Source organism: Saccopteryx bilineata, chromosome 8, assembly GCF_036850765.1.
Source record: "Saccopteryx bilineata isolate mSacBil1 chromosome 8, mSacBil1_pri_phased_curated, whole genome shotgun sequence".
In the NCBI taxonomy this organism is placed as follows: Eukaryota; Metazoa; Chordata; class Mammalia; order Chiroptera; family Emballonuridae; genus Saccopteryx; species Saccopteryx bilineata.
The window spans coordinates 70385198-70410774 of NC_089497.1; the positions used below are offsets into that span (position 1 = coordinate 70385198).

Genomic DNA, 25577 nt, shown 5'->3' on the forward strand with positions numbered 1-25577 from the left:
TTATGTTTACTAAAGTTTCTATAAGAATTTTTGTATTAACTCTGTAAAGAGAAGATTTTAAAAATAAAAAAAAAACCTGTTCAATCTGTTAGCTAATTTCAGCCAAAAGATGGAGTTCAATATTATTATTCCTTAACGGAAGTGCACAGTGCTGCAGCCTCCTGCGGCTGCGCGGCCACCAGGGGGAGCCTGCGAAGTCCTCTGTGTCCCTCCGAGCAAGGGCCCACCTCTGTGCCCTGGAGTGCTTCAAACTCAGAAAACCCATCACAAATACTAACACTTCCATACCTGTAATAACTCCAGGATTTTAGGCCAAATTCCAAAACGCCACTTTTGAGGAAGCCTTGGCCCTGCGGCCCACCCTGGGCATATGGGGGAACTTCCCTTTCAGCAGGGTCAACACTGCCAGCCCATTCTCAGTTCCTTCAGCCAGGAGTCCCCAGCCACCGTACTGCCTGTACAGGGATCGTACTGTCTGCTCCGTGGCTCCTGTCAAAACCGTGGCTGAGACTACCCTCAGGACGGAAGTCTCGGGACTTCCCTATTTTCCTTCCTCCAGATCATTCAATCCCTAAAGGTCGACACTGGGTGAAGTCTGGTCCCAGCTAAGCTACATTCTGGGCTGAGCATCACAACGCCTTTTCCCTGCAGACTACGGCTTCAAGAGCCTTTAGTTCTTGAAAAGGGTGGATATAAAAAGTGATCATGCTGAAATGTTTCTGCAGTTCTGGTAGTTTTCAGCCTTTACGATAGCAATGGTCACAGCAGTGACTTCTTGAAGACCTCAGTACAGACCTTAGTACAGTTGTGTGCTGTCGGACAAACCAGCGAGTGCGTCACACAGGAACTGTCCCTGCGCCCTGGCTCCGAGGCGGCAGTTTCCTTCCCCCCAAGCCGTCAGAAATCATACGTCCAGGGTCAGCATGGATCTTCCAAAACGTTTTCAGACTTTTACATAACTGTTACCCTTTATCTTGAATAGCCTCAAACTCTTTCATGGAAATAAGAGAAAGGATTTGACATAAATATCTGTATCTCTGCCCCATCCTGGCTCTTTCTGACCTAATGTAAGAGGAATAGTACCAAAGTGTAGTGATGCAAACTCAGAAAAACCCATCACAAATACTAAAAGATTTATTGTAGGTATTTTTGTTACACAATTATGTTATACATTATGATACAAATACATCTGAAACAACACATATGGGGGCTGTTAAGTCATTTAATATTTCTTTTGCAAAAACGTAATTTCTTTGTGCTTTCATCCCTGCAGTACATCTGTTCTCATTTGGATGAAATCTTCCCTCCCGTAGAGCTCAGTGACAGTCCGCTGCTAAATGAATCTAGACACTTGCCCACTAGCCTTTCTTAAAGTCAGTCGTGACAGATTAGTGGAGCGTTTACTACTAATTCTTTCATCACTGAGCCAGGGCGCACCCTTGCCTTACAGAGGTTTCCTTCTGCGTCAGCAATCCTCAGATGCTGAATAAAAGAGGGTAGATACCTCGTGTCACCTCCCTGCTTTTCCCGACAAACAACTCATGAAAACATGAATGTTTCTTGGATAAATTATTTGACTGACTCATGGGTTTCAAGTTATCTTCAAACAGCTTCCTACATGAGAATGAATTCATTCCCTTACTTCCACACAGACTGGTGGAAGCCTGGGAGAGAGTACCTTTAATGGGACTGGACATCATCCGGGTAGGTAGCTAACCTTCCTCCACTTCTCCCTCCCATCTCCTTATAGACACAATCTTTTCTCACTGCTTCTGAGCAGGTGGCCCTGTCTTTTGGCTTCGGCAGTCATTTACCTTTAAGGCACTCACAAGTGTTTCTCTGAAACACTTTCCTTCTTGGGAAACACTTCACAGAAGAGCGGGAGGTGAAATCTGCGGACAGGACAGGCCATCCCAGCAGCGCCTGTTGCAGGAGCTGCTCCCCACTGTCACTCCGCATGGATCCTGCAGAAGCTCCGACGGCCATGCAAACAGTATGGCCTAGCTCTCTGCCTGGCACACACACCAGACTGGCACACATCTGCCAAGGGCCCAGGATCTGTAGGTATTGTCTATTCCGAACATATTAAGAGCTTCTTGGTTCTAGTCAAACATTTTAGATCAATGCTGGGATCTGTCTATCCCTTATCTCTGAGACTTGTAGTAATACTCCTATGCTCCATAAAAAAAAAAGATTCTGCTCAGCCTGCAACCTTCCAGGCCTTGACGTTTTCTGCGTGGCATTGCCGTGTCCTGTAGCCAATGCGCGTGGGCTGCGTGCAGGCCCCTCCACCACTGAGTGCTGAAGCCTAGTCCTCCTCCAGATGTTACCAGGGTAACTGTTGAGGCCGCTGTAACCCCAGCTACAGAACAGGTGACATCTGCAGCCTGCCAGACTCACTGCCTGCCTCCTGGAGGGGGACTCGGGCCCCAGGAACCCCCTTGAGGCCACTCAGGAGGGAAGGAGCTGATCCTCACGGCATGGCCCAGCTCCGGGACCCTCCCGTGGAGCCGCACTGAGTGAACACATGCAGGCGGACAGAGCACGCGTCCACAGCTCTCTAGAATCGGGGACTTCTGTCCGAAGGGATCTGATCTGGGAGCGAACACTGGTGTTACACTGAATTGGGTAGAGGCAATGGTTTGGTAGCCACGATACTCTGAGGCACAGAAAACAGCCTCCCCTGCAAACAGAAGAGGCATCACAGCTCAAAGCCTCGGATCCAGCTCCAGCTCCTGCTCGGCCAGAGGCGCCTTCATCCTCCTCACTGGTCGTCGTTCAGCACCCCCATGTGTTTGTTTGTGAGGAAGTCCAGGAAAGGAGTGTTGCAAATGGCCTGGTGAATATTACTCACTGTAATTTCTTTGGGAATCCTGGTCCAAAAACAAAGGCTGTTAGGTGCACTTCTCTCAAGCATCTAATAGTTTAATCAATTTATCTAAAGGACCATCTCCTGCAAGGCCCTGACAGAAGGGGATTATGGTGAGTGACAAGTCACAGTTTGGGGACCCTTGGGGAGTAGCCAGGTGCATTCTCTCTCCTATTAATTCCTTTTAACTTTGGTAAAGATTTGGCCTACCCTCTTCAGTCAGCCCTACTTAGGGCTCAAATCTGACTCCTCTGTCTCAAGTACGAGATGGATTTCAAGAAGCTGCTTGAATGATGAGGAGAAAGATGCTCAAGGTTGAAGAAGAATGAAGTCAGGTGCAGAGCAGAACACTGGTGTTTCTGTAACTCGGTCTTAGCAGACTGAAAGCGGAGTCCAAGACCTCAGTAGTGGGGCCACATGTCCCCTCTTGGGAAGATGGGGGATGGAGTCAGGGCAGGCCAAATGGGACATCAAATGTCCTCATCAAAAGCACCCAAGTCCCTTCATACTGCCCCAGCAGGACCCGGGGGCAAGGGGCCCGCAGGCGCTCGCCCCGATCCTGGAACTCCTTTGTTTCCCTCCCTTTTCTTTTTAACATTTCAAAAAATTTATTGATTTTAGGGAGGAGGGGGAAAGAGAGAGACAGAAAGAGAAGAATCATCTGTTGTTACACTTAGTTGTGCATTCACTGGTTGATTCTTGTATGTGCTCTAACCAGGGATCGAACCTGCAACCTTGGTGTACCCGAATGATACTCTAACCAACTGAGCTACCTGGCCAGGGCCTCCCCTCCTTTTCTTAAAGACCTCTTTGTTTTTTGCCTGATGCTTTATATTCCTGTGAGGTCGACCTGACAGTCCTCTGACTTAGGCCTCTGTGCCAGCAGGCATGCCGTTAACAATGTTTTAACTTTTTGGCAGCCTTTAAGCACAATGGGATAAAAGGCTTCCTTTGGAAGGAAAGCCAGGATGTGGAACAAGGCCTGTCTACCATTCTTTCAGGGCCCAGGAAGAGAGCACAACTCAGCGAGCCAGTCAGTGACAGTCGGAGAGACAGCAGACAGTGGTGAACCTGCAGCGCGCAGCCAGTGAGATCGGAGCCTGACTCTGGTTCTCTCCTGGTTCGCACCAGCTGGGAAAGCCAGCTGAGCCCCCACAGTGCGGGCTTCCCAATGCTACACGAGGACAGTGAGTTCTGCAGTGAAAAGCAGATCAGGCAGTATATAGGATGGCTGGCCCCAACGTCTGACACACAATGAAGACTGCTATTCCCTTCCACTGCGCAGAGCTGTATCTGTCCAACCCTGTAACATAGCAGTCCTACTGCGCGGCGTCTATGAAGTAGTGAGTGAAGACACAGACCTCCCCTGGGCAGAGTTGGGCTCTCACAACCAAGAGGTTCTCTCAAAATAACCAAGTAGACTTGAGTCTGTCTGGCTCTGACAATGTTTCAAGCTTGGACACCTCCATCACCCAGTGTACTGACTTCTATATAAACATTCTGGTGAGCAACTCAGCCATCAGGAAATACCGGCAAGCCTGACTAAAGCGATAACAGTACCTGTTGTGGGACGCTGTCTGGTATCCAACCGCCAGAGCCTGTCTCAGGATGTCACTCACCAGCTGCTCCGTGGCCTACAACAGAGCACGTGGTTACACTCAAACACGGCCATCTGCTTGCAGACAAGAAGGGACAGGTCTGATCTATCCCATACCCTACACCTTGGGAACAACCATATCTCAGGATCAAATCTTTAAGGAAAAATTAAGTGTTCAAATAATAGACCACGAATGATAGCCACACGGATAGAAGCTGAGACTCTGAGTAACTGAACAGGAGTTATTCTCATTAATCAGAAGCTGTTTTAAGGAAAACAAGGCAGGGTTATCTGCGAGGCACCGGCCGCGGGAGCGGACACACCAGGGAAGGAAGCACTGAGCTTGGGGCAGGCTGGGCAGGAAAGCTGGTCTGTCGTCACCTGGCCCAGGGTGGGACAGTGTGGCTATTTCTCTGTTGCTATAGTGACAGGTGCAGAAACCCCAAGGCTCTGCCTTTGTCACATGAGAGCACCAACCCTCCCCTCGGACTACTTAAAAAGCCCCTGAAACAACACTAAAAATACCGTTAGAATGACGTCAGCAAAGAAACTCTTACTGGGGGCGCTTTAACACTTAGAAGAATCATCCTTTAGTTCATTTAAAAATCAGAAGGGAAAAAAAAATACCTGTAAGCCTAAATAAGATGTGAAATCTTAAAACGTGTCATGTGTTCTGTTTCTGTCCTTGTCCCTGACTCCAGCCTGTCCTGCCTCTGCCCCTTGCCGCCTGCAGGCACCCACCTTCAGAATCATGTCCTCCACCACGGACGCGTACACGTTCTTGTGAAGCGCCACGGGCTGCAGGGTGATCCCAATCTGGAAAAGCAGAGCAGCGTCAGCTCCTGTTTCTACTCTCACATACCTCTCTCCAAACAAGCAGAACTTCTCTGATAGCCAAAGAGATGTCCAATTGGAGTAAGATATCCCAGTTCTCCGTGTTTCCGACTGATGTTTAAAAATGCTGTTATAGCCTGACCAGGAGGTGGCACAGTGGATAGAGCATTGGACTGGGATGCCCAGGACCCAGGTTCGAGACCCCGAGGTCGCCAACTTGAGCACGGGCTCATCTGGTTTGAGCAAAGCTCACCAGCTTGGACCCAAGGTCGCTGGTTCCAGCAAGGGGTTACTCGGTCTGCTGAAGGCCTGCGGTCAAGGCACATATGAGAAAGCAATCAATGAACAACTAAGGTGTCACAATGTGCAATGAAAAACTAGTGATTGATGCTTCTCATCTCTCCGTTCCTGTCTGTCCCTGTCTATCCCTCTCTCTGACTCTGTCTCTGTAAAAAAAATTAAAAATAAAAATAAATAAGTAAAAACGCGGTTATAATCCTGCATCTACCCCAAGATCCTCTGCGTGGAAGAACAGGGCAGGACTCGCCCAGGGTTCTGACTGGGGGACGACGCAGCGGAAGGCCTGGCCTCAGACTAAGGCCTGTCGCAGAAGAAGATGAAGACATACTTGGAAACTGCGTCTTGCCCATTTTCCATTCCTTCCTGCAACTGAAAGCAGATACTTACTGCCTCTCAGGTGACTGTGCAGGTGGCAGATGCTGAAGAGCTCTGGGTCCCACCACCGGCGTAGTGACTGCTGCTCCCCCGCACCGTGAGGAACGGCGACCCCACAACGGCCACCGGGAGGCAGAGCAATGTGAGGGGGCCTACCCTCCAAAGTGTAACCTGGAACTACTATGACATTTCTCATAAGAGAAAGGTGTTTGTACTGAGGCCAACGAACAAAAGGGGATGGCAGATAAAAAACTACCTAGCTGGCCAGTTGGCTCAGCGGTAGAGCGTCGGCCTGGCGTGCGGGGGACCAGGGTTCGATTCCAGGCCAGGGCACACAGGAGAAGCGCCCATTTGCTTCTCCACCCACCCCCTCCTTCCTCTCTGTCTCTCTCTTCCCCTCCCGCAGCCAAGGCTCCACTGGAGCAAAGATGGCCCGGGCGCTGGGGATGGCTCCTTGGCCTCTGCCCCAGGCGCTAGAGTGGCTCTGGTCGCGGCAGAGCGACACCCCGGAGGGGCAGAGCGTCGCCCCTGGTGGGCGTGCCGGGTGGATCCCGGTCGGGCGCATGCGGGAGTCTGTCTTACTGTCTCTCCTCGTTTCCAGCTTCAGAAAAATACAAAAACAAAAAACAAAAAACAAAAAAACAAAATAAAAAAAACTACCTAGCTGCCTTGCTACAATTCCATGTTCAATAAGCAACCTTCCCATATGTAATTAAGTCCTTGCCCCAGGGCCCTGGTGTGGGAAGCAGCCATCAGGAAGAGGCAACTCATCAACTCCTTCAGCAGAAAGCTCTCTGCGGCTGGAGAGCCCAGCGTCAGGCCCCAGCTGTGACCCCCCAGGCCACAGCCCCTACCTTCTGTGTGACGTCCCCCCAGGCCACAGCCCCTACCTTCTGTGTGACGTCCCCCCAGGCCACAGCCCCTACCTTCTGTGTGACGTCCCCCCAGGCCACAGCCCCTACCTTCTGTGTGACGTCCCCCCAGGCCACAGCCCCTACCTTCTGTGTGATGTCCCCCCAGGCCACTGCCCCTACCTTCTGTGTGACGTCCCCCCAGGCCACAGCCCCTACCTTCTGTGTGACGTCCCCCCAGGCCACAGCCCCTACCTTCTGTGTGACGTCACCAACGAACTCAGAGCCCGGGGTGGGTGGCAGGTAGAACTTCATTTCCTCCGGTTTCTCCTCCTGCTCTTTTTTGACGTTTATCTGCAAGGGTCCCGAGAGGCTGAGGACGTCCACCTCCTCCTCGCTCTCCGGCTCTCTCTTCTGAAACTGCTGGAGGTCCTCCAGCTTCCGGCACAGGCTGTCCGCAGAGGACAGGGAGGACGGGCACTCTGAAAGAGCAGGAATCGGTCTCAGGACAGTTATGGTGGCCAAAGACAAGACCTTTCCATCTTTGTAAGAGCAACAATCTGAGACCCAGAGAAAAGGGGGGTTCAAGGGAACTGACCTTTCTGGTTCTAAAGTTCTACGGGTCTATAATTACGAGAAACAGTAATTCATGAAGCAGAGAAGCCGGGACAGGCATCCGTTACAATGTATGTGATGGAACTGCCATCTGAGATGAAACAGGGCAGACCACAATTCTGACTTACGCCACCTCAAATTAGGCTGTCTCCCCAACCCTCAAATAATAATGACTGACCTGATTTTTTTTTCATATTTTAGATCTAGAAAGTTTAGAAATGCAGAGTGAAAAAAGTGAAACTCACTCTTATTCTTATTGCCCATGGATAAGTACTGTTACCACTTTAGAGTACACCTTGTATCGGGTCTTTACTAAGTTGATTTATATAAAATCCAACAGAGTAATAGAACTTCGAAACCAGCAGGGGCTGTAGGCATCCTGAAGTGCATCCCCCTCCCGTTATGGGTGAGCACACGAGGTCCGGACCTGCTGCCGGACGGGCTTCCAGGCACCGGCAGGATGGCGGCAGCACACCCGGCTCCCGGCTGCTTGTCTGACTGACCGGGCACTCACCATCCGTCGTATGAACAGAGAGCCCCGTGGACATAAAGCACAACGCTTTACATTTACTACCAGCGAAGCACAAAAGTCATCGGCACGGTCTCTGCTCTCCAAGGAGCTTAGATATATTAACACGACATGCCCTCCAGACTCTGAGATTAAGTGCTGCTGGAGACCAGAGAGAGCAGAGGTCCCTGCAGCAGGGTCTCAGGAAAGCTTCATGGAGAAGTGGGACTGGTGCTAAGTCTTCAAGGACCCTCACACCCTGTGCTCCAGGTCCCCTCAGACTGGGAGGTGGAGCTTCTGTTTCTCTACAGAAATAAAGTTTGGTGGAGAAAATAACCCTTCTTATTCTTTGAGGTGAAACTCATAATATTCTCCCCATGTACCTTTATTACGCCACTCAGATGCTTGTGTCTTTATCATAGGTCAATCCATTTATCTGCAACATTACACCCGTGCCTCCAACACTGGGGAGTGTACTTCCTATATCGGTTCAGAGACGCAGTCGTGGGTAAGACAGTGTCCCCACGTTCAGGGAGGATGGACTGGTTTGTCTATGGGGGGTTTACAAGGTCAGTTCTATCTGGAGGAGAGGAGGTGGATTAGTAGCCTTCCGAGGAGAAGTGGGGCTGAGGGGACTCCTGAACAAACAGTGCCTGCTACTGCATGAGCGGGGCCGGTCACTGCTGACTGGGGTGTGGCCCTTGGGAGACTTGGGCACAACAGTTCTGCAGGGACCCTATTAGTGGGGGCGGGGATGGAGGGGACACATGGTCAGAGGTGAGCAGAGGCTCCTGTTCTCTGTGATAACTCGTAGCGTCCTCAGTAACCTGCTGGGACTAAAGTGGACCCAGACCCATCAAGGCTGAAGGGACGCGAGTGTGAGCCACAGAAACACCCCCAGATGCCGCCGACGCTCAGTGCGCTCGCCGGGCTCACCTGGCTCGCTGTCGATCTGGGTCAGCACGTCCTCGATCGAGTCCCCGTCGCTCCGCAGGCTCTCGGGGTCGGGCGGGGTGTAGCCGTGGCAGCGACACCAGTGAGCAATGTGCTTGGTTTTAAGGGGAGTCAGGTGGTGAAATCTTGGATTCTTCTCCACTATTTCTTGTAAGACTTTTCGCATTGTCATTGCTCTTTGCCACTTAGAAAGAAAAAATTTTTTGAACCATAATCAAATTCTTCAACTTAGCAGCATGCTCAAGAAGATCCTAACCATAAATCACTCTCACTTGTTAGAATAATTCTCTTCCTAAGGAAAACAAATCTGATTGTGCTGCACTTCAATTTTAAAGAAAAAGAACTTTTACCTAATGATTATAAAACAGAACGAATCTCCTAAATTTGGCCTACAGGGTTTTCACCTGGCCTCGCCCTATGATCTCCCACTTCTTCCCGAACCCCTCACACTGGCTCCCCGTGCTCCCGAGTACGCCTCTGTACACGCCACGCCCTCGTCACTCCACCGTCCGCACGGCAGCTTCCACACTGTCGGTACTCAGTAAATGTTTGATTTCATATACTAGGATCCACTAAAAAACTTGTAGAAATGTTTACCAAAGCAAGAAAAGTAGACTTTTCAAAGGCTAGCTACAAGTCCTTTGATGAATGACTTTTTTTTTTTTTTTGTATTTTTCTGAAGTTGGAAACAGGGAGGCAGTCAGACAGACTCCCGCATGCGCCTGACCGGGATCCACCCGACATGCCCACCAGGGGACGATGCTCTGCCCATCCGGGGAGTCGCTCTGTCGCGACCAGAGCCACTCTAGCGCCTGGGGCAGAGGCCATAGAGCCATCCCCAGCGCCCGGGCCATCTTTGCTCCAATGGAGCCTCGGCTGTGGGAGGGGAAGAGAGAGACAGAGAGGAAGGAGAGAGGGAGGGGTGGAGAAGCTTCTCCTATGTGCCCTGGCCGGGAATCAAACCCGGGACTCCTGCACGCCAGGCCGATGCTCTACCGCTGAGCCAACCGGCCAGGGCCAAGAATGACATTTTTAACTGAGGAAAAATCCTATCCTCAAACACTAAACAGAATACGCTTCACGTTTATCACTGTCCTGAACGACGAGGTTCGTGGGGCAGCCCAGACGCACACATTTCGGTCCTTCTCCCCTGGGCTCTGAGTGGCAGCCCGCACCTCAAACTGGCAATTACCTCAGCAGCTCTCCTCTTCCCAATGTTCCAGCCGTAATACTGATCCACGGACTTCGCAGAGAAGCAGCTGGCATCCTCACCTAGAAGGCACACATCCGCAAACTCTGAATGAAGTGAGGATTTCATTCAAATCTTATTTGCTGGAGACATGTCCAAAAAGTTTCTTTAGCCTTCTTTATTGAAGTATGTTCCTTACTGGGCAAGTTCAGATGCTGCCCCTTGAAAGAGAAGGCATCTCATCTGTGGGTATCGGAACAGCCTTCCTGGGGAGATGAGCTGCTTTGGCAGAGAAAGGTAACCTACTGGCACGAAGCTACTGAGGTAAGAGGAAATGGCATTCCTCTGGAAGCCAGGCGCTCTGGCCGGGCCATTATCTAAGTGGCCTTGGGAAGCTCAACATCACCTCCCTGGGCTTCAGTTTTCTGATCTGTAAGATTAGACTGTTGGGAAAGATGGTTTCCGAACTGCCTTCCAGCTCAATATTGTGTTTGTACCTAATTTTTTTTTTTTAAGTGAGGTGGGAAGAGAAGGAGAGAGAGACAGGAGGGAGAGAGATAAGAAACATCAACTCATAGTTGCGGCACCTTAGTTGTTCACTGAATGCTTCTCATATGTGCCTTGACTGGGGGGCTCAAGCCGAGCCAGTCCTTGCTCAAGCCAGCATCTATGGGGTCATGTCTGTGACCCCATACTCAAGCTGGTGACCTCAGGGTTTTGAACCTGGGACCTTGGTGTCCCAGGTCAACTCTTATCCACTATTACCACCACCAGTCAGGCCTTACACTTTTTTTTTTTTTTTTACAGAGACAGAGAAAGAGTCAGAAAGAGGGAATGATAGGGACAGACAGGAACACAGAGAGATGAGATGCATCAATCATCAGTTTTTCGTTGAGACATCTTAGTTGTTAATTGATTGCTTTCTCATATGTGCCTTGACCAGGGGCTACAGCATAGCGAGTAAACCCTTGCTCGAGCCAGCACCTTGGGTCCAAGCTGGTGAGCGTTGCTCAAACCAGATAAGCCCGCGCCCAAGCTGTCTCGAACCTGGGTCCTCGGCATCCCAGTCTGACACTCTATCCTCTGCACCACCACCTGGTCAGTGAGGCCTTACATTTTATTAAAAAACGATTTTTGAATGGATTTTCCTGCTGGGCTAAGAAAATGTCACTGAAAGTTTACTTTGAATTACCTCAAAATGACACTTTGAACTTCAACCAAAGAAAAAAGATAATTTCTTTGATATTACAGTTGGAATAGAATAAGCAGGTGGCCTGTATTTGGCCTAGCATTTTCATATTCACATGAATGCAATACGGAACGTGATAGCGTGCTTCCTCCCTTCCTTCTAAATGTTCGCGGTGACCGTGCCCAAGAGCACACACCTAAGGGCTGCTGACGGTGTCGGGACAGCTGTGCTGGGAGCAGTCAGTCAGCCCAGCTAATGAAGGCACAGCAGAGCAGCCCTCACTGCTGGAGGCTGCAGCCATCATGCATCTCCGCCAAGTGAGTGACAGTGAGGGGTACAGGGAAGATGAATGGCTTCAGAATCAAACAGAACTGGGTTTGAATCCTGCCTCACCACCCATAGCTAGTGATCTTGAGCAAGTATTTAACTTTACTTATCCTTGATTTTCTCATTTGTAAAACAGAGATGACACTGCCTGTCCTACAAGAGACTGATTAAGACAGTAAATGTAACGAGCCTGCAGGGTCTGGCACAACTTAGGCAAATGTTAATTTCTTTATTAATAAACATTAAAAACCAATGCAGTTTTAATTACATATATACACAGCAGATTGATTTACATACAGGAAATATAACAAATTATTCCTGCAGATCAAACACAGAAGACAGAAAAAGACTAACGTGTTGACCATGATGATACTGTGAATTCTAAAACCCTGCAAATGAGCTCTAGCTGTACCTAAAACCTCCTTAGATAACTACCACCTCAGTACTAATGTACAATACAAGTGATTTAAGTTGACTCAATATCCCAAGTAATCCACAGCTTAAGAAAAACGCATCCATACATTTAGTACAATTGTCTTACTTTTTGCAGTGATTAACGGGATCTTCTTCACTATTGCTGTTAAGAGTTGCGGCATAGTCTCTAAATGGTCTATCCTGAGAGAGATAAAAGAAAATTATGGTTGTAAGTATATGTAACAGTTTCTTGGCCTTGGCCAGTGGCTCAGTGGATAGAGCTTCAGCCCAGCGTATGGACATCCCGGGTTTGATCCCTGGTCAGGGCACAAAGGAGAAGCAACCACACCTGCTTTCCCACCCCCTTCTCCCGTTTCTCTCCCTCTTACTCTTCCATAGCCAGAGAATCGACTGGTTCAAGCATGGCTCAGGCACTAAGGATGAATCCATTGGAGTGTATTAGCCTGAGGTGCTAAAAATAGCTTGGTACTCAAGCATCAGCCCCAGATGGGGTTGCCAGATGGATCTTGGTCAGGGTGCATGCAGAAGTCTGCCTCACTATCTCCCCTCCTCTTATCCCCTTTGTCAAAAAAAGAAAATGAAAAAAACAGTTTCTAGCTACATCTGTTTATGAATCTATGTATGTATCCCCCCTTTCTGAGGGAATTAAAACTTAAAACTAATTACACTGGTAGGTCTTTCCTTCCATAGATAGCCTTCTTTATAAAAGAAGATCATTCTATGCTTATAAAGAAGACATCAGACTAAATAAATAAATGAGACCCCAGGAATGGCAAATTATATAAGTATCAGAAATTTTACTTTACTTATGCTTGTAAATAGCTAACCTTTTGCATTGTGATTGCCACCAGAACAGAAAACACCTATCCCAGCGTTATTACAGTTCATGTTGTCACCTATCATGGGAAGGTGGTTAGTTTTCTGTTGTCCCCAGCAATCTGAGATCCATCAAATATGTTGTTAGAGGTAGGTTCCCAATTTGGAAATTGGAAAATCTTATGAAGAATTTTTAGAAGCACAATGAGTGCATATGGCTCATGAAAAGGCAGCAGTCTAGGCAGACATGTGGGTACTTGGACACAAAATGTGTACACATCATGAGCAAAGTAAGTCCACGCTGGCAAGCCTGCTGGGCAGGAGTCTGTAATTCCCCAAGACTCCCGAGGTGACAATGAACTGCTGCCTCCAGGTCCCACCAATGTGTACAGCGAAGGCCTGGGCATCGCGGGGTGACACTGCTTCACTGCACACAGGCAGCTTCCCCCCACCTAGGGGCTTAACACTCTATCACACACCTCCACACACTCGACTGGCATCATGGTTTTTTAAGCTTCAGAGAAGCATGCAAAGCACAACTCCCTTAGAAAAGACTGAAATAATTACTTAATAACATAGTTTCCCAGCTCAGAACTTTCTTCTGTTTTCACTGCTGTCTGACCCTCCTGAGAGAGGCAGCTTGGCCCAGGAGTTTCTGGTTCAGTCTTCACTACAAAGGAAGAGCAACAAAGAGCGAGCTGTTAGGGTTCAATGGTGGAAGGACACGTGCAGGCAGAAACAGATGTGCTTCCATGGAGACCCAGGGAGGAGACTGCCACACCAGCCGCTGCCGGGATGCAGCCCAGGGACTGAGATGGTGCCGGTCATCACAGGGTCAGCAGACAAGGGAAGAACTGTTCGCTTGGGTCTCATGGGTCTTTGTCTCTGCTGTCCCCTTAATCTGGCATGCCCTCGATATCTCCACAGCTAAGGATGCTTCCCTGTTTTAGAGTCCAGGTTATAATCCATGTCCCACACAAAGTCCTATCCTCCCCGCCCTACCAACTCTGATCCGACACCCTAGACTGAAATGTTCCACACCCAGAGCACCATCCTGCATCTATCCACCATTGCTTACTGTCTACTTCAACTCTCTTCAACATTCTTGGAGGGCAGAAATAAGACCATATCTCTGTTTCCCTCAATGTCAAGTCCACTAAATAAACAGTATGCATTTTTAAGGTGGCTGACTCACAGATGCTGAAAATTCACGGGACTCATTACAGTACTGTCTTGCATAAAACCTGCGGGAAAATATAGTGTGGGAAACAACGTACCTTTTGTAACAGCTGCGGGGGCAGAGCTGGGGACAGCTGGAGCTGGGGCGGCTACAGGCAGAATGGTGGGTGATTTGTTGGCAGAAAATGACTGAACCACTAACAGGCCAAAAAAAATAAATAAATAAAAGGAAGGGAAGGATATAAGAAATATTAACATTATTTGAATGAGGGTGATTTAACTCTCAGGTGGTAGCCCAATTTTAGGCTAATAGCACAAAAAACAATCACAGTTCAGCAGAAATGGTAAGGTTCTTCATAATAGTGATTTTGACAAGGTGGGTTGTTTACTAGGGTAAACTAAGTCATTATCCATCAACTGTGGAAATGTGGGCTTGTTATTAAACTAGAAAAATAAAAATCCAATTAACATGAACTCTCATAAACGCTTAAAATGTTCCCCCTCTACTCAACTTTGGAAATGGGCAGCCGTGAGAAGCCAGTGGGGAGTCTGTGTTTTCCTGTCAGTCCAGGACGAGGAGCCGGGGCGCACTGTGAGAGCCAGCGGCCGGTGCACAGGCGGGAGCTGGCCCCATCGGACAGACCTGGAGGCCGCCCCGCAGGACTCACCTTTATTCACGGGCATCAGGATGGTCTGCACTCCTCCGGAGGTGTTGACGCTGAGTGGTTTGAGCTGGCTGGGGATGGTCAGGACGGCCTGCTGGGGACTGGACTGGCTGGAGTGAATCTTTAACAACCCTGGAACAAGTTGTAAGACAGGGCCAAGCCAAAGATCAGGTGCTTCCTTAACATTCCTGCCCTCTTCGGCATTTATATTTTCTCTCAGAGGAAGTTCTTAAGACCCTTTCAATAAACAAAGAGCTGGGAGCGTTAGGCAATGGACATGGCTGACTACACAGTGAAACAATGGTGTGATCACGATGACTTTTTTGTTACCTCGCAATCACAAACAGAAATTTTTGGAAAAGCAGAACGAATAGAAAAGAGAAAAAGTCAACCCAAAGTTCTACTTCAGAGACAACCAGTACTGAACGTTGAGAGTTCTTTCCCATGACTGTTTTCTACAACTTGTTTGTGTTGCTGTACAGCTGTAATATGCACAAACCTGGATATACACTTTCCTACTTAAAAACCTTCCCTGACTCCTGACCGCCTCGATTAACTTTCCAAAATTAGTTTAAAAGCTGTCAGAGTCCATTTTCCTTTGGTCCTGACTACCTGCATCTCCTTTACACCCTCCCTGTGCACCTAACACTCCAGTCTGTCCGCTCGCGACACCTTGTCATTTCCATTTCCGTGCAACCTCTATTTCTCAAACATCAGATACTCTCAACTAATTCTGGAGAGGGGCATCCTCTTCCACTTCCCTGGAAAGGTCATTTCCACATTCCCGTTCCAGGACTACTGCAGGTGCTCAGAGCCCAGGAAGCAATGACAAAGGGCTCTGTGTGAGAGAGCACTTAAGAAACAACACAAACACCTGTTAGAACAAAACTACTTAAAAACGGCGTGAACCAATCATCTTGTTAAATTTCTAAATAAAAAAACCAAAAATGGCATGAGTGGCTAAAGATACTTTAAGGTACTGGGAAGCAGCTGCGTTAGGAAAAGAATAATCCTAAATACTTTCTAGGACAAAGCCTTAAATAAACAAGAAAATTTTTCTTTGCAATCAATGAACGTTAAATCAGTGCTGTAAGAACCCCTGAAATAGCTGTACTTACTGAGAGACGCTCCTGGAGAGCAAAACAAGGACCTGATGGCTTCTTTTTTTTTTCATCTTACAAAGAACATTTATTTGGTAAACCATTTTACAGAATTCATATTTTAAAAATTCTTATTTTTATTAAAATATTCTATGCTTATCAGTAGAAAAGTAAAGAGGCTAAAAAGCTTATAACTAAAACCATCCTTTGCACCACCTCCCTAGTCTGGTCTAGTTCCTCAGCGGCATCCACTGTTAACCCTCTTGGTCCTTTAATATTTATCTCAGTATTTTTTAAATGAACGTGTGTATTGTAGGCTTTTTTTGGCAGAGACAGAGAGAGGGACAGATAGGGACAGACAGACAGGAAGGGAGAGAGATGAGAAACATCAATTGTTCATTGCAGTTCCTTAGTTGTTCATTGATTGCTTTCTTATATGTGCCTTGACCAGGGGGCTACAGCAGACCGAGTGACCCCTTGCCCAAGCCAGTAACCTTGGGTTCAAGCTGGTGAGCTTTGCTCAAACCAGAAGAGCCCGTGCTCAAGCTGGTGACCTCATGGTATCGAAACTGGGTCCTCCACATCCCAGTCCGACACTCTATCCACTGCGCCACTGCCTGGTCAGGCAGGACAGATAAGCATTTTAAGGAACTTATATACCCTTTCTCTGCTAATACTCCAGCATTGTACTCTATTGATCCAAAGCATAACACAATACGATTCCATTTTATTTTCTAGGCTTGCTGTAAATCACTCATTAATAAAATTCTCCACACAGTCAAATCTCCTAAATTATTTACAGTTCCCATTTTTTTTTTTTTGGTTTGCTTTATTTTTATTTTATTTATTGATTTGAGAGAGAGAGAGAGAGAGAAGGAGGGAGGAGCAGGAAGCATCAACTCCCATATGTGCCTTGACCAGGCAAGCCCAGGGTTTCGAACTGGCGACCTCAGCGTTCCAGGTCGATGCTCTATCCACTGAGCCACCACAGGCCAGGCTACAGTTCCCATTCTTATAAGAGATATCCTTCCTGCAGAGTCTGATCTGCACCAGATTGCTCTGTAACTTTCTAGGCCTGCGGCAAAGCTCTCAATGCCGGGATATCCTCCACTGTGAACTGCGAGTCCCCTTTCTCTTCCCTCTATGTTGGATTCTGTTTTCTTCTTCTGTCTTTGTCCACAACTCTTCATGCTAATAAAACGTATATATATTACATATATATATTTTGTGTGTGTGTGTGAAAGAGACAGAGAGAGGGACAGACAGACAGGAAGGGAGAGAGATGAGAAGCATTTATTCTTGGTTGCGGCACCTTGTTTATTGCTTTCTCATATGTGCCTTGACTCGGGGGCTACAGCAGACCGAGTGACCTCTTGCTTGAGCCAGTGACCTTGGGCTCAAGTGGTGAGCCTTGCTCAAACCAGATGAGCCCGCGCTCAAGCCGGCGACCTCAGGGTTTCGAACCTGGGTCCTTCCCGTCCCAGTCACTTGATCCACTGCGCCACTGCCTAGTCAGGCAAAAACATCTCTTTTAGTAATGTCTTGAGACAGAGTGCATAGGAAATATATTTGCAACCTTGCCTGTCAGAAAATACGTCTACCCTCATACTCTATACTGACCTGGCTGATTAGAGAATTCTAAACCAAAAGCCATTTTCCTTTAGAATGTTGAAAGGCTGAACTGTAGCTTCCATTATTGATACTGAAAAGCCCACTGATAATGTAATTCCCAAACTTTTATCTCTCTGCCATCTTTTAAGATCTTGGCTCTGTCCCTGGTGCTGTGATTTCATGAACAAATTGCCTTCTGGTGAACCATCTTTCATTTGCTGTGCTGGACTGGGCACTGTGACTTGAACCTGGAAGTTTGTACCCTTCAATTCTGGGATAAATCGTTTCATTTCTTGGATCATTTCCTTCTCTCTGGTTGGTTTCCTTTCTGGAACTCCTTTCAGTCTGGTGTTGCTGGGACTCCAGGACACATCCTCGAATTTTCTTTCTTAGTGTCTAGTTCTTGGCCCGTTCCCTGCTTCTACTTTGTGCCTCATAGTTTAGTCTAAAGGGTCTAAAAACTACCCGTGATCCTGTTAAAAGGTAAGGCAGGTCGCGTTACTTTAGCTTAAAACCCTGCAGTGGCTTCCCTGGAGTCAGAGTCCAAGTTCCTCGCTGGGCAAAGAGGCCCGAGGTGACTGGCCCACCACGCCGGCCTGGCCTCTTGGTGTGCCTTCCCACTCACTCTGCGCCAGGCCCAGTAGCGACTGACCACGTTCACCCCGGCTCGTAATGCACACAAAAATCTAATTACAGTATTACTGGCCGGTAGGAAATACTTGGATTCTTTTATAAAAATATTCAGAAAGTTTTACCGCAGCATCTCAGGAAACTTGAACTTAAGCAGGCAGACTCCATTTACTTACTGCATGTTAAAACTTTCATCAGAAAAGGGGAGGGCATTTGTTTCTTATAATAATTCCTTCTATTTCCTCTCCAGTCCTGGCAGCGTGCCTCCCCAAACGTTCACTTAGCAGAGAACAGCACTCGCTATACTAGACAGAACTTGACTAACCTTAGCTGGGAGGTGGAAGTCATGGTAAAAGAGACTGGTCTTACTCCACCCCACAGTGAACACCACAGGGGCTTGAACAAGAGTCATGTATGGAAGGTAGTGATGATGATAACAATATCCTCAGTCTTTCATCCAAAAGTGCTAAGGGTGTGTGTGTGTGTGGCACACATATCTCAGTGGTACTCAGTTTTCTCTGTTTACCAGTGCCACGTGGCACACTGTTCTCAATCTACAATAGGACATTAATTTGCGACATTATAGAAATTCAGTGTTCAGAAACTTTTGTAACACTTTGACATTGCCATGGTACTTTCATTGTGTTTTATAAAACTGTCAGTACTGGATTGTAGACAACACTGATTTCTCAGGTTTGAGAAGCAATGCTGTACATTAATTATATCAGCCCCTGGCATCTAGGACAGCACAATGTAATCAAACACATGAACATTTCTTAGGCAAAATATGAATACTCATATTGTAGTATAAATAGCATATCAATGGAGATCAGATTTCACCCTAAAATTAGCTATAGGGAAAAAAAACCCTTTGGTTTTCACAGCAGTTTGGAGTTTAGCATAGCAGATAAGGGACTGTGGAATAAGAATGACACTGGAAAGTGATAATAATAGCAATTATTTATACACTGGCTACTACATGTCAGACATGCATTAATACATTAACTCACTTAATCCTCTCAACTTTATGAGGTAGGCATTATCATCCGGAAACTAAAGCAAGTGATGTCAATCAAGGTGATGTGGCTCCAGGGTTTGTGCTCTAGTCAGTGGTTTTCAACCTTTTCACACTCAGGGACTAGTGAAAATTGGGCTATTTCAGGGACCACTAATGCAGAAATCACGCTGAGCATAATTATGCAAATCTGACTGAGATCCACTGGGTCTAGAATCTTCTAACAACATCAGGCTGGTTAACTATTTTGCAGACCTGAACAAACTTTCTGGCAGGCTGGTCCGTGGACCAGCAACTGAAAAACATGGCTCTAGATATTATCCAACAAAGTAAAAGGCACACTGTTCTGGGGCCCTTTAGTGTCATAAACATATCATTCACCTTGTCAGACTTCAAGCCTGTCACCCTAATACTGCCCAATATAATAACTAATGTTAAAAATCATGACTTGGAGCCTGACCTGTGGTGGCGCAGTGGATAAAGCGTCGACCTGGAAATGCTGAGGTCGCCGGTTCAAAACCCTGGGCTTGCCTGGTCAAGGCACATATGGGAGTTGATGCTTCCAGTTCCTCCCCCTCTTCTCTCTCTCTCTGTCTCTCCTCTCTCTCTCTCTCTATCCTCCCTCTCCTCTGTAAAATGAATAAATAAATAAAAATTTAAAAAAAAATTAAAAAAAAAATCATGACTTGGAGTCACTGAGGCTAATTTGTATTTTATATGCTTTGTGAAAGCAGAGACATACAGTATTTATGAGTTCCACTTAAAACTGATTAAAAAAAAAGAAATTGGTACTTTAATGAGTAAACCCTCAGCTCGCCACAAAATTACATTATGAAAGCAGCTAAAATACCCAACAGAGTTCCAGATGGCTAAGGTTTTGTTATGTCATTTAAAATTATTCAAAAATGGCCCTGGCCGGTTGGCTCAGCGGTAGAGCATCGGCCTGGCGTGCGGGGGACCCGGGTTCGATTCCCAGCCAGGGCACACAGGAGAAGCGCCCATTTGCTTCTCCACCCACCCCCTTCCTCTCTGTCTCTCTCTTCCCCTCCTGCAGCCAAGGCTCCATTGGAGCAAAGATGGCTCGGGCACTGGGGATGGCTCCTTGGCCTCTGCCCCAGACGCTAGAGTGGCTCTGGTCGCGGCAGAGCGACGCACCGGAGGGGCAGAGCATCACCCCCTGGTGGGCAGAGCTTCGTCCCTGGTGAGCGTGCCCCTGGTGGGCGTGCCGGGTGGATCCTGGTCGGGCGCATGTGGGAGTCTGACTGTCTCTCCCCGTTTCCAGCTTCAGAAAAATACAAAAAATAAAAATAAAAAAAATAAATAAAAATAAAATAAAAATAAAATTATTCAAAAAGAACGAAATGAAATCCAAAAGAAAAAATTAAAATTATTATTTAAGCTATAAAACCACCTCTGACTTAAAACTTACACATAGATTTTTAAACAAAAATTTATCTAAAAAGCAGCTACCTGGAAAATGTTCCTGAATTATTTAATAACTTATTCGAACAATATTGTTTAAGATCTTCTAAAAATATTCTAGCCCAAAGAAGGGAGACAGAAATAACGTCTTTCTGGTACAACTGACCTGATACCGTAGCTTTTCCGGAAATGGAGCCTGGTGTGGACACCAGGGACGTGGCACTGATGACAGAGGGGGCCGCAGCCTTGCAGCTTCCCACGGTGGCCTGGCTCACACACACCTGCTGCTGCCCAGAGGTTTTCATTATAGAACCTATAGTAGATGATGAACTGGGAGCTGTTCCGTCTGACTGCTCACCCAGGGTCAGAAATAGCAGAAAGCAAAAAAGAAAGCCATGTAGCTTACATAGAACAGTGACTGTCATGTAGCATACTCAGTAGATCGTACTTATTAGCTATTATCACCTTTCTATTAAATGTCGTGCCACTTAAAAAGACTGCCTCTCTAGTTCGGTGGGTCTAAAACTTTTAGATTTCATGGGCCTAACATTTTTTAAATGAGGAGGTATCAAAGGGTTAACACATTAAAAAAAATTCACTTTATAAACGGATACTTAAACACCAAAAAATGTAGCAGCATATAATCTCAGAATGTAAACTGAAATACAATGAACCTCATTAAAAACTCACTATGATGTTTTAAAGTTTGTTATATTCATTCAACAAATATCTACTACATGCCCAGAGATAAAACTTCTCAAGAAAGAGAAGGTTGCCAGACCGTGATGAATGCTATAGTAGGCACATGGCACCATTACAAATGACGGAAAGTGACTACTTCTACCTGGGGATGGGAAAGGGAGTCCTGGGAAAAGCTCCAGGTAAAAATATGCTGTAGCATCTATCAGTATTTCACTCCTTTTCACAGCTGAATAATGTTCAGTTTCATAGATATGCCACATTGTTATTCAAATCAATAAGGAAAAGACGATAAACAACCCAACTAAATAATGGGCAAAGGATCTAAATAGATATTTCTCCAAAGATATACAAATCTCAAAAAAAACCCAAAAAACACCACTTTAAAAGATACTCAATATCATTAGTATAGGAAAATACAAATTAAAACCACAATGAGTTACCAGTTCATGGCTATAATTGTATTATATCTATCTATCTATCTATCTATCTATCTATCATCTATCTATATATCTATACTGCTCACAAAAGTTAGGGGATATTTTATCTCTTCATATTCATTTTGAAATATCCCCTAAGTTTTGTGAACAGCATAGTTATTTTATGAGTTTATTTGAGCCATACTGACAATTGCCAGGAAGCAAAATCACGATCAATTGAGAAAATGCTCCCTTGAATGGCTATTATTTGTGTGTGTGTGTGTGTGTGTGTGTGTGTGTGTGTGTGTGTGAGTGTGTGACAGAGAGACAGACAGACAGACAGACAGGAAGGGAGAGAGATGAGAAGCATTAACTCATAGTTGTAGACCCTTAGTTGTTCACTCATTGTTTTCTCATACGTGCCTTGACTGAGGAGCTCCAGGAGAGCCAGTGACCCCTTTGCTCAAGCCAGCAACCTTGAGCTCAAGCCAGTGACCACGTGGTCATGTCTGCAATCTCACGCTCAAGCTGGCAACCCTGTGCTCAAGCTGGATGAGCCCATGTACCAGCCAGTGATCTCGGGGTTTCGAACCTGGGTCCTCAGCATCCCAGGCCGATGCTCTATTCACTGCGCCATCACCTAGTTAGGCCTAGAATGGCTATAATTTTTAAAAATGGACAAGAATGAGTGTTGGCAACAATGTGGAAAAGGTGGAATCTACATTGCTAGTAGAAATCTAAAATGGTGCAGCCTCTTGGAAAAGTTCAGCAGTTCTTCAAAATGTTAAACATAGTTACTAGATAATCTAGCAATTCCTTTCCTAGTTATACAGACAAGAGAAATGAAAATATGAGTATAACCATGAACAAAATGTTCGTGGCAGCATTAGTCACTGTAGTCAAAAGGTGGAAACAACCTGAATGTCCATGACTGCTACTGGGCACAGAGATTTTTTGGGTTTTCAGAATGAGAACAAGATATTCTAGGGGATGAAGGTATTGAGAAAAAAAAGAGAGCAAGAGAGAGACAGAGAGAGAACCTCATGGACACAGACAATAGTGTGGTGTGCCAGGGAAAGGGGGGAGGGGCCTGGAGGTGAAGGAGGGGACAGAGGGGATCAAGGGCGAGGGACAGAGACTTGACTTGGGGTGGTGAACACACAATACCATGTACAGAGATGTGTTGCAGACTTGGGCACCTGAAACCTGTATGACTTTGTTAACCAGTATCACCCCAATAAAGTCAATAAAAAGGAAGTATGTTCTAGAATTAGATGGTAATGGTTGTACAACCTTGAGAATATAATATAAACCACTAAATTGTACACTTTAAAATGGTGAATTTTAGGCCCTGGCTCGTTGGCTCAGAGGTAGAATATTGGCCTGGCATGTAGATGTCCCAGGTTTGATTCCTGGTCTGGGCACACAGGAGAAACAATCATCTGCTTCTCCACCCCCCTCATTCTCTCTCCCCCTTTTGCAGCCATGGCTCAACTAGATCAAGCGAGCTGGCCTCAGGTGCTGAGGATGGCTCCATGGCCTCATCTCAGGCACTAAAAAATGGCTTTGGTTGCAAAAGAGAGCACAGCCCCAGATGGGCAGAGCATCACCCCCTAGTGGGATTGCTGGGTGGATCCCTGTCGGGGGCACGTGGGAGTCTGTCTCTCTGCCTCCCCTCCTGTCACTAAAAATAAAATAAAATTTAAAAATCAATTAATTTAAAAATGAATAAATAGAATGGTGAATTTTAGGGTATATAATTTACATTTCCACCTTTAAAGTGAGCAATATGGCCCACTGATGTGCCTACTAAGTATCTTCCTTATGTTTTTACTACTTTTATTTTCATTATGATTTTCTACTCTCACACTAATTCTCACCTGTTGTGCAGGACCATTTGCTGAGAGGGTCACAGCTGGTGAAGTGGCAGTGGTGATGACCCCTCCTGCTACTCTCAGCATTGTGGTCCCAGGCTTGGAGAGCTGTGAGGTGGCTGGCACCGATTTCAACGTAACATCAGATATCTTCATTAGCGATGCCTGTCCCCCAGGGGCTGCCTGCAGACGCAAAATGGGTTGATGTAATAACATTGCCCTGGTCAATAGGAGATATAATTTCTTCCTTACTTACATATGTCCCTAGAATTAGAGCATATCCAAGAAACTCCTGCTAATCAAAACTACATGAAGTGTTTGTGCAACTTTCCAACAAACTCTTCAAGTTTATGACCTTTTACCTACAAATGTTCCTTTATCCCTAATGTAGAACAAGTAAACGAATACAACTGTAAGCCACTATTTGGCAGCAGTGTCTTCAAAAATACCAGGACAGCCTGACCAGGCGGTGGCGCAGTGAATAGAGAGTTGGACTGGGACGTGGAGGACCCAGGTTCAAGACCCCGAGGTTGCCAGCTTGAGCGCGAGCTCATCTGGTTTGAGCAAGGCTCACTAGCTTGAGCCCAAGGTCGCTGGCTTAAGCAAGGGGTCACTCAGTCTGCTGTAGCCCCATGGTCAAGGCACATAGGAGAAATCAATCAATGAACAATTAAGGAACTGCAACAAAGAATTGATGTTTCTCATCTCTCTCCGTTCCTGTGTCTGTCCCTTTCTGTCCCTCTCTGACTCTGTCTCTCCTACAAGAAAAAAAAAATACTAGAACATTTGTTAAAATAATGAGTCCAAAGAGCCTATAAATATAATATTTAAACATGAAAATCAAACCAAGAGGGCCAGATTTAAATGGGTAAATTAATGGTGTTCCAGCCTAATACATTTAGCACTGGAGAATCATTCAACAAATTATAGTTTTCAGTTTAAAACTGGGTGACTAAGCACCACAGGCCATACTATCTCTGCTGTGACGCCTCAACTCCACTGTGAAAGCATTAAATGGGCATGGCTATATGGCAATAAAATGTTATTTATATAAATAGGAAGCTTTGGGCTTATAGTTTGCTGGCCCCTGATCTAAATATTAGCTTTGTGCCCAAAAGTAATGCACTCCACAAGTCAAGCCGTTTCTCAGTCTGTGAAGGCATACTCTGTGTCATAAATGGCAGCACTTTTACGTACCTTATGTCATTTAAACTTTTCATAAACTTTACAGGGTAGCCTTTACTCTCATTTTAAAGATGAAGAGATTAAGTTCAAGTCACTTTACCAGGATCAATTAGCTAGTAACCGTAGGAACCATGATTAGAATCCAGGACGCACAGCCATGGCATCACTTGCATTGGAGTCTTAAGTAGATTAAAACCACAATGAAATATTACTTCATAGTCACAAAAATAATTAAAGTGAAAAAGAACGATGACCCTTCGTGTTGGTGAGGATGTGGAACAACTGGAATGCTCCCATATTACTTACGGAACAGTCAAAGGGTGTAACTACTTTGCAAAACCATTTGTCAGTTTCTTGTAAAATTTTTTATTCTTACCCTATGATGTAGCTAGACTACTATACAAAATGATCTATACAAGAGTGTTCATAACAGTGTCATTCATAGGTCAACACTGGAAATAATATAGATATCCATCAACAGGAAAAGAGTCACGCAACAAACTACTACTCAAGAATGAAAAGTAAACACTGATACACATACGGATAAATCTCAAGACAGTATGCTGACCAATAGAAGCTAGATATATACTATATAATCTTACTGATATAAAATTCAAGAACAGACAAGCTAATCTATGGTGATGGAAAGGAGAAGTTCTCTATTTTGATTGGGATAGTAGCTGCATGAGTATAGACACTGGTTAAACTTCACTGAGCGCAGGTGTGATGTGCATATGATATGTGCATCACTCAATGTAAACCACATCTCAACAAAAGGCAATGGTAACTGTCTCAGCAGTGCCAGAACAGAGAGAAAGGCACTGTACCAGCTGCAGTTTTAAAGAACTGCCTAAAAATTTGGGGGGCCTCCTCTCTGTTTGAAATAGTTAAGAGCATCTGACCAAAGAGAAGTAAGTAT

At 46.1% G+C, this 25577-nt stretch overlaps 1 protein-coding gene across 6 annotated transcripts in view; it reads right to left on the bottom strand.

The window, feature by feature from the left end:
- Positions 1-1126: 1126 nt before the first annotated feature.
- YEATS2 (YEATS domain containing 2) overlaps positions 1127-25577 on the bottom strand; it is a 127112-nt gene continuing 102661 nt past the window's right edge. For all 6 annotated transcript variants that reach the window (XM_066240932.1, XM_066240933.1, XM_066240928.1 and 3 more), the window contains 12 exons: positions 23480-23656; positions 20648-20831; positions 14707-14835; positions 14137-14235; positions 13427-13529; positions 12150-12223; positions 10096-10175; positions 8886-9087; positions 7082-7308; positions 5208-5282; positions 4430-4503; positions 1127-2873 (listed from right to left, as the gene is read on the bottom strand). In XM_066240932.1, coding sequence (XP_066097029.1) covers positions 2765-2873; positions 4430-4503; positions 5208-5282; positions 7082-7308; positions 8886-9087; positions 10096-10175; positions 12150-12223; positions 13427-13529; positions 14137-14235; positions 14707-14835; positions 20648-20831; positions 23480-23656 — 1533 coding nt within the window. In that variant the 3' untranslated portion in view covers positions 1127-2764. The remainder of the gene's footprint in view (positions 2874-4429; positions 4504-5207; positions 5283-7081; positions 7309-8885; positions 9088-10095; positions 10176-12149; positions 12224-13426; positions 13530-14136; positions 14236-14706; positions 14836-20647; positions 20832-23479; positions 23657-25577) is intronic.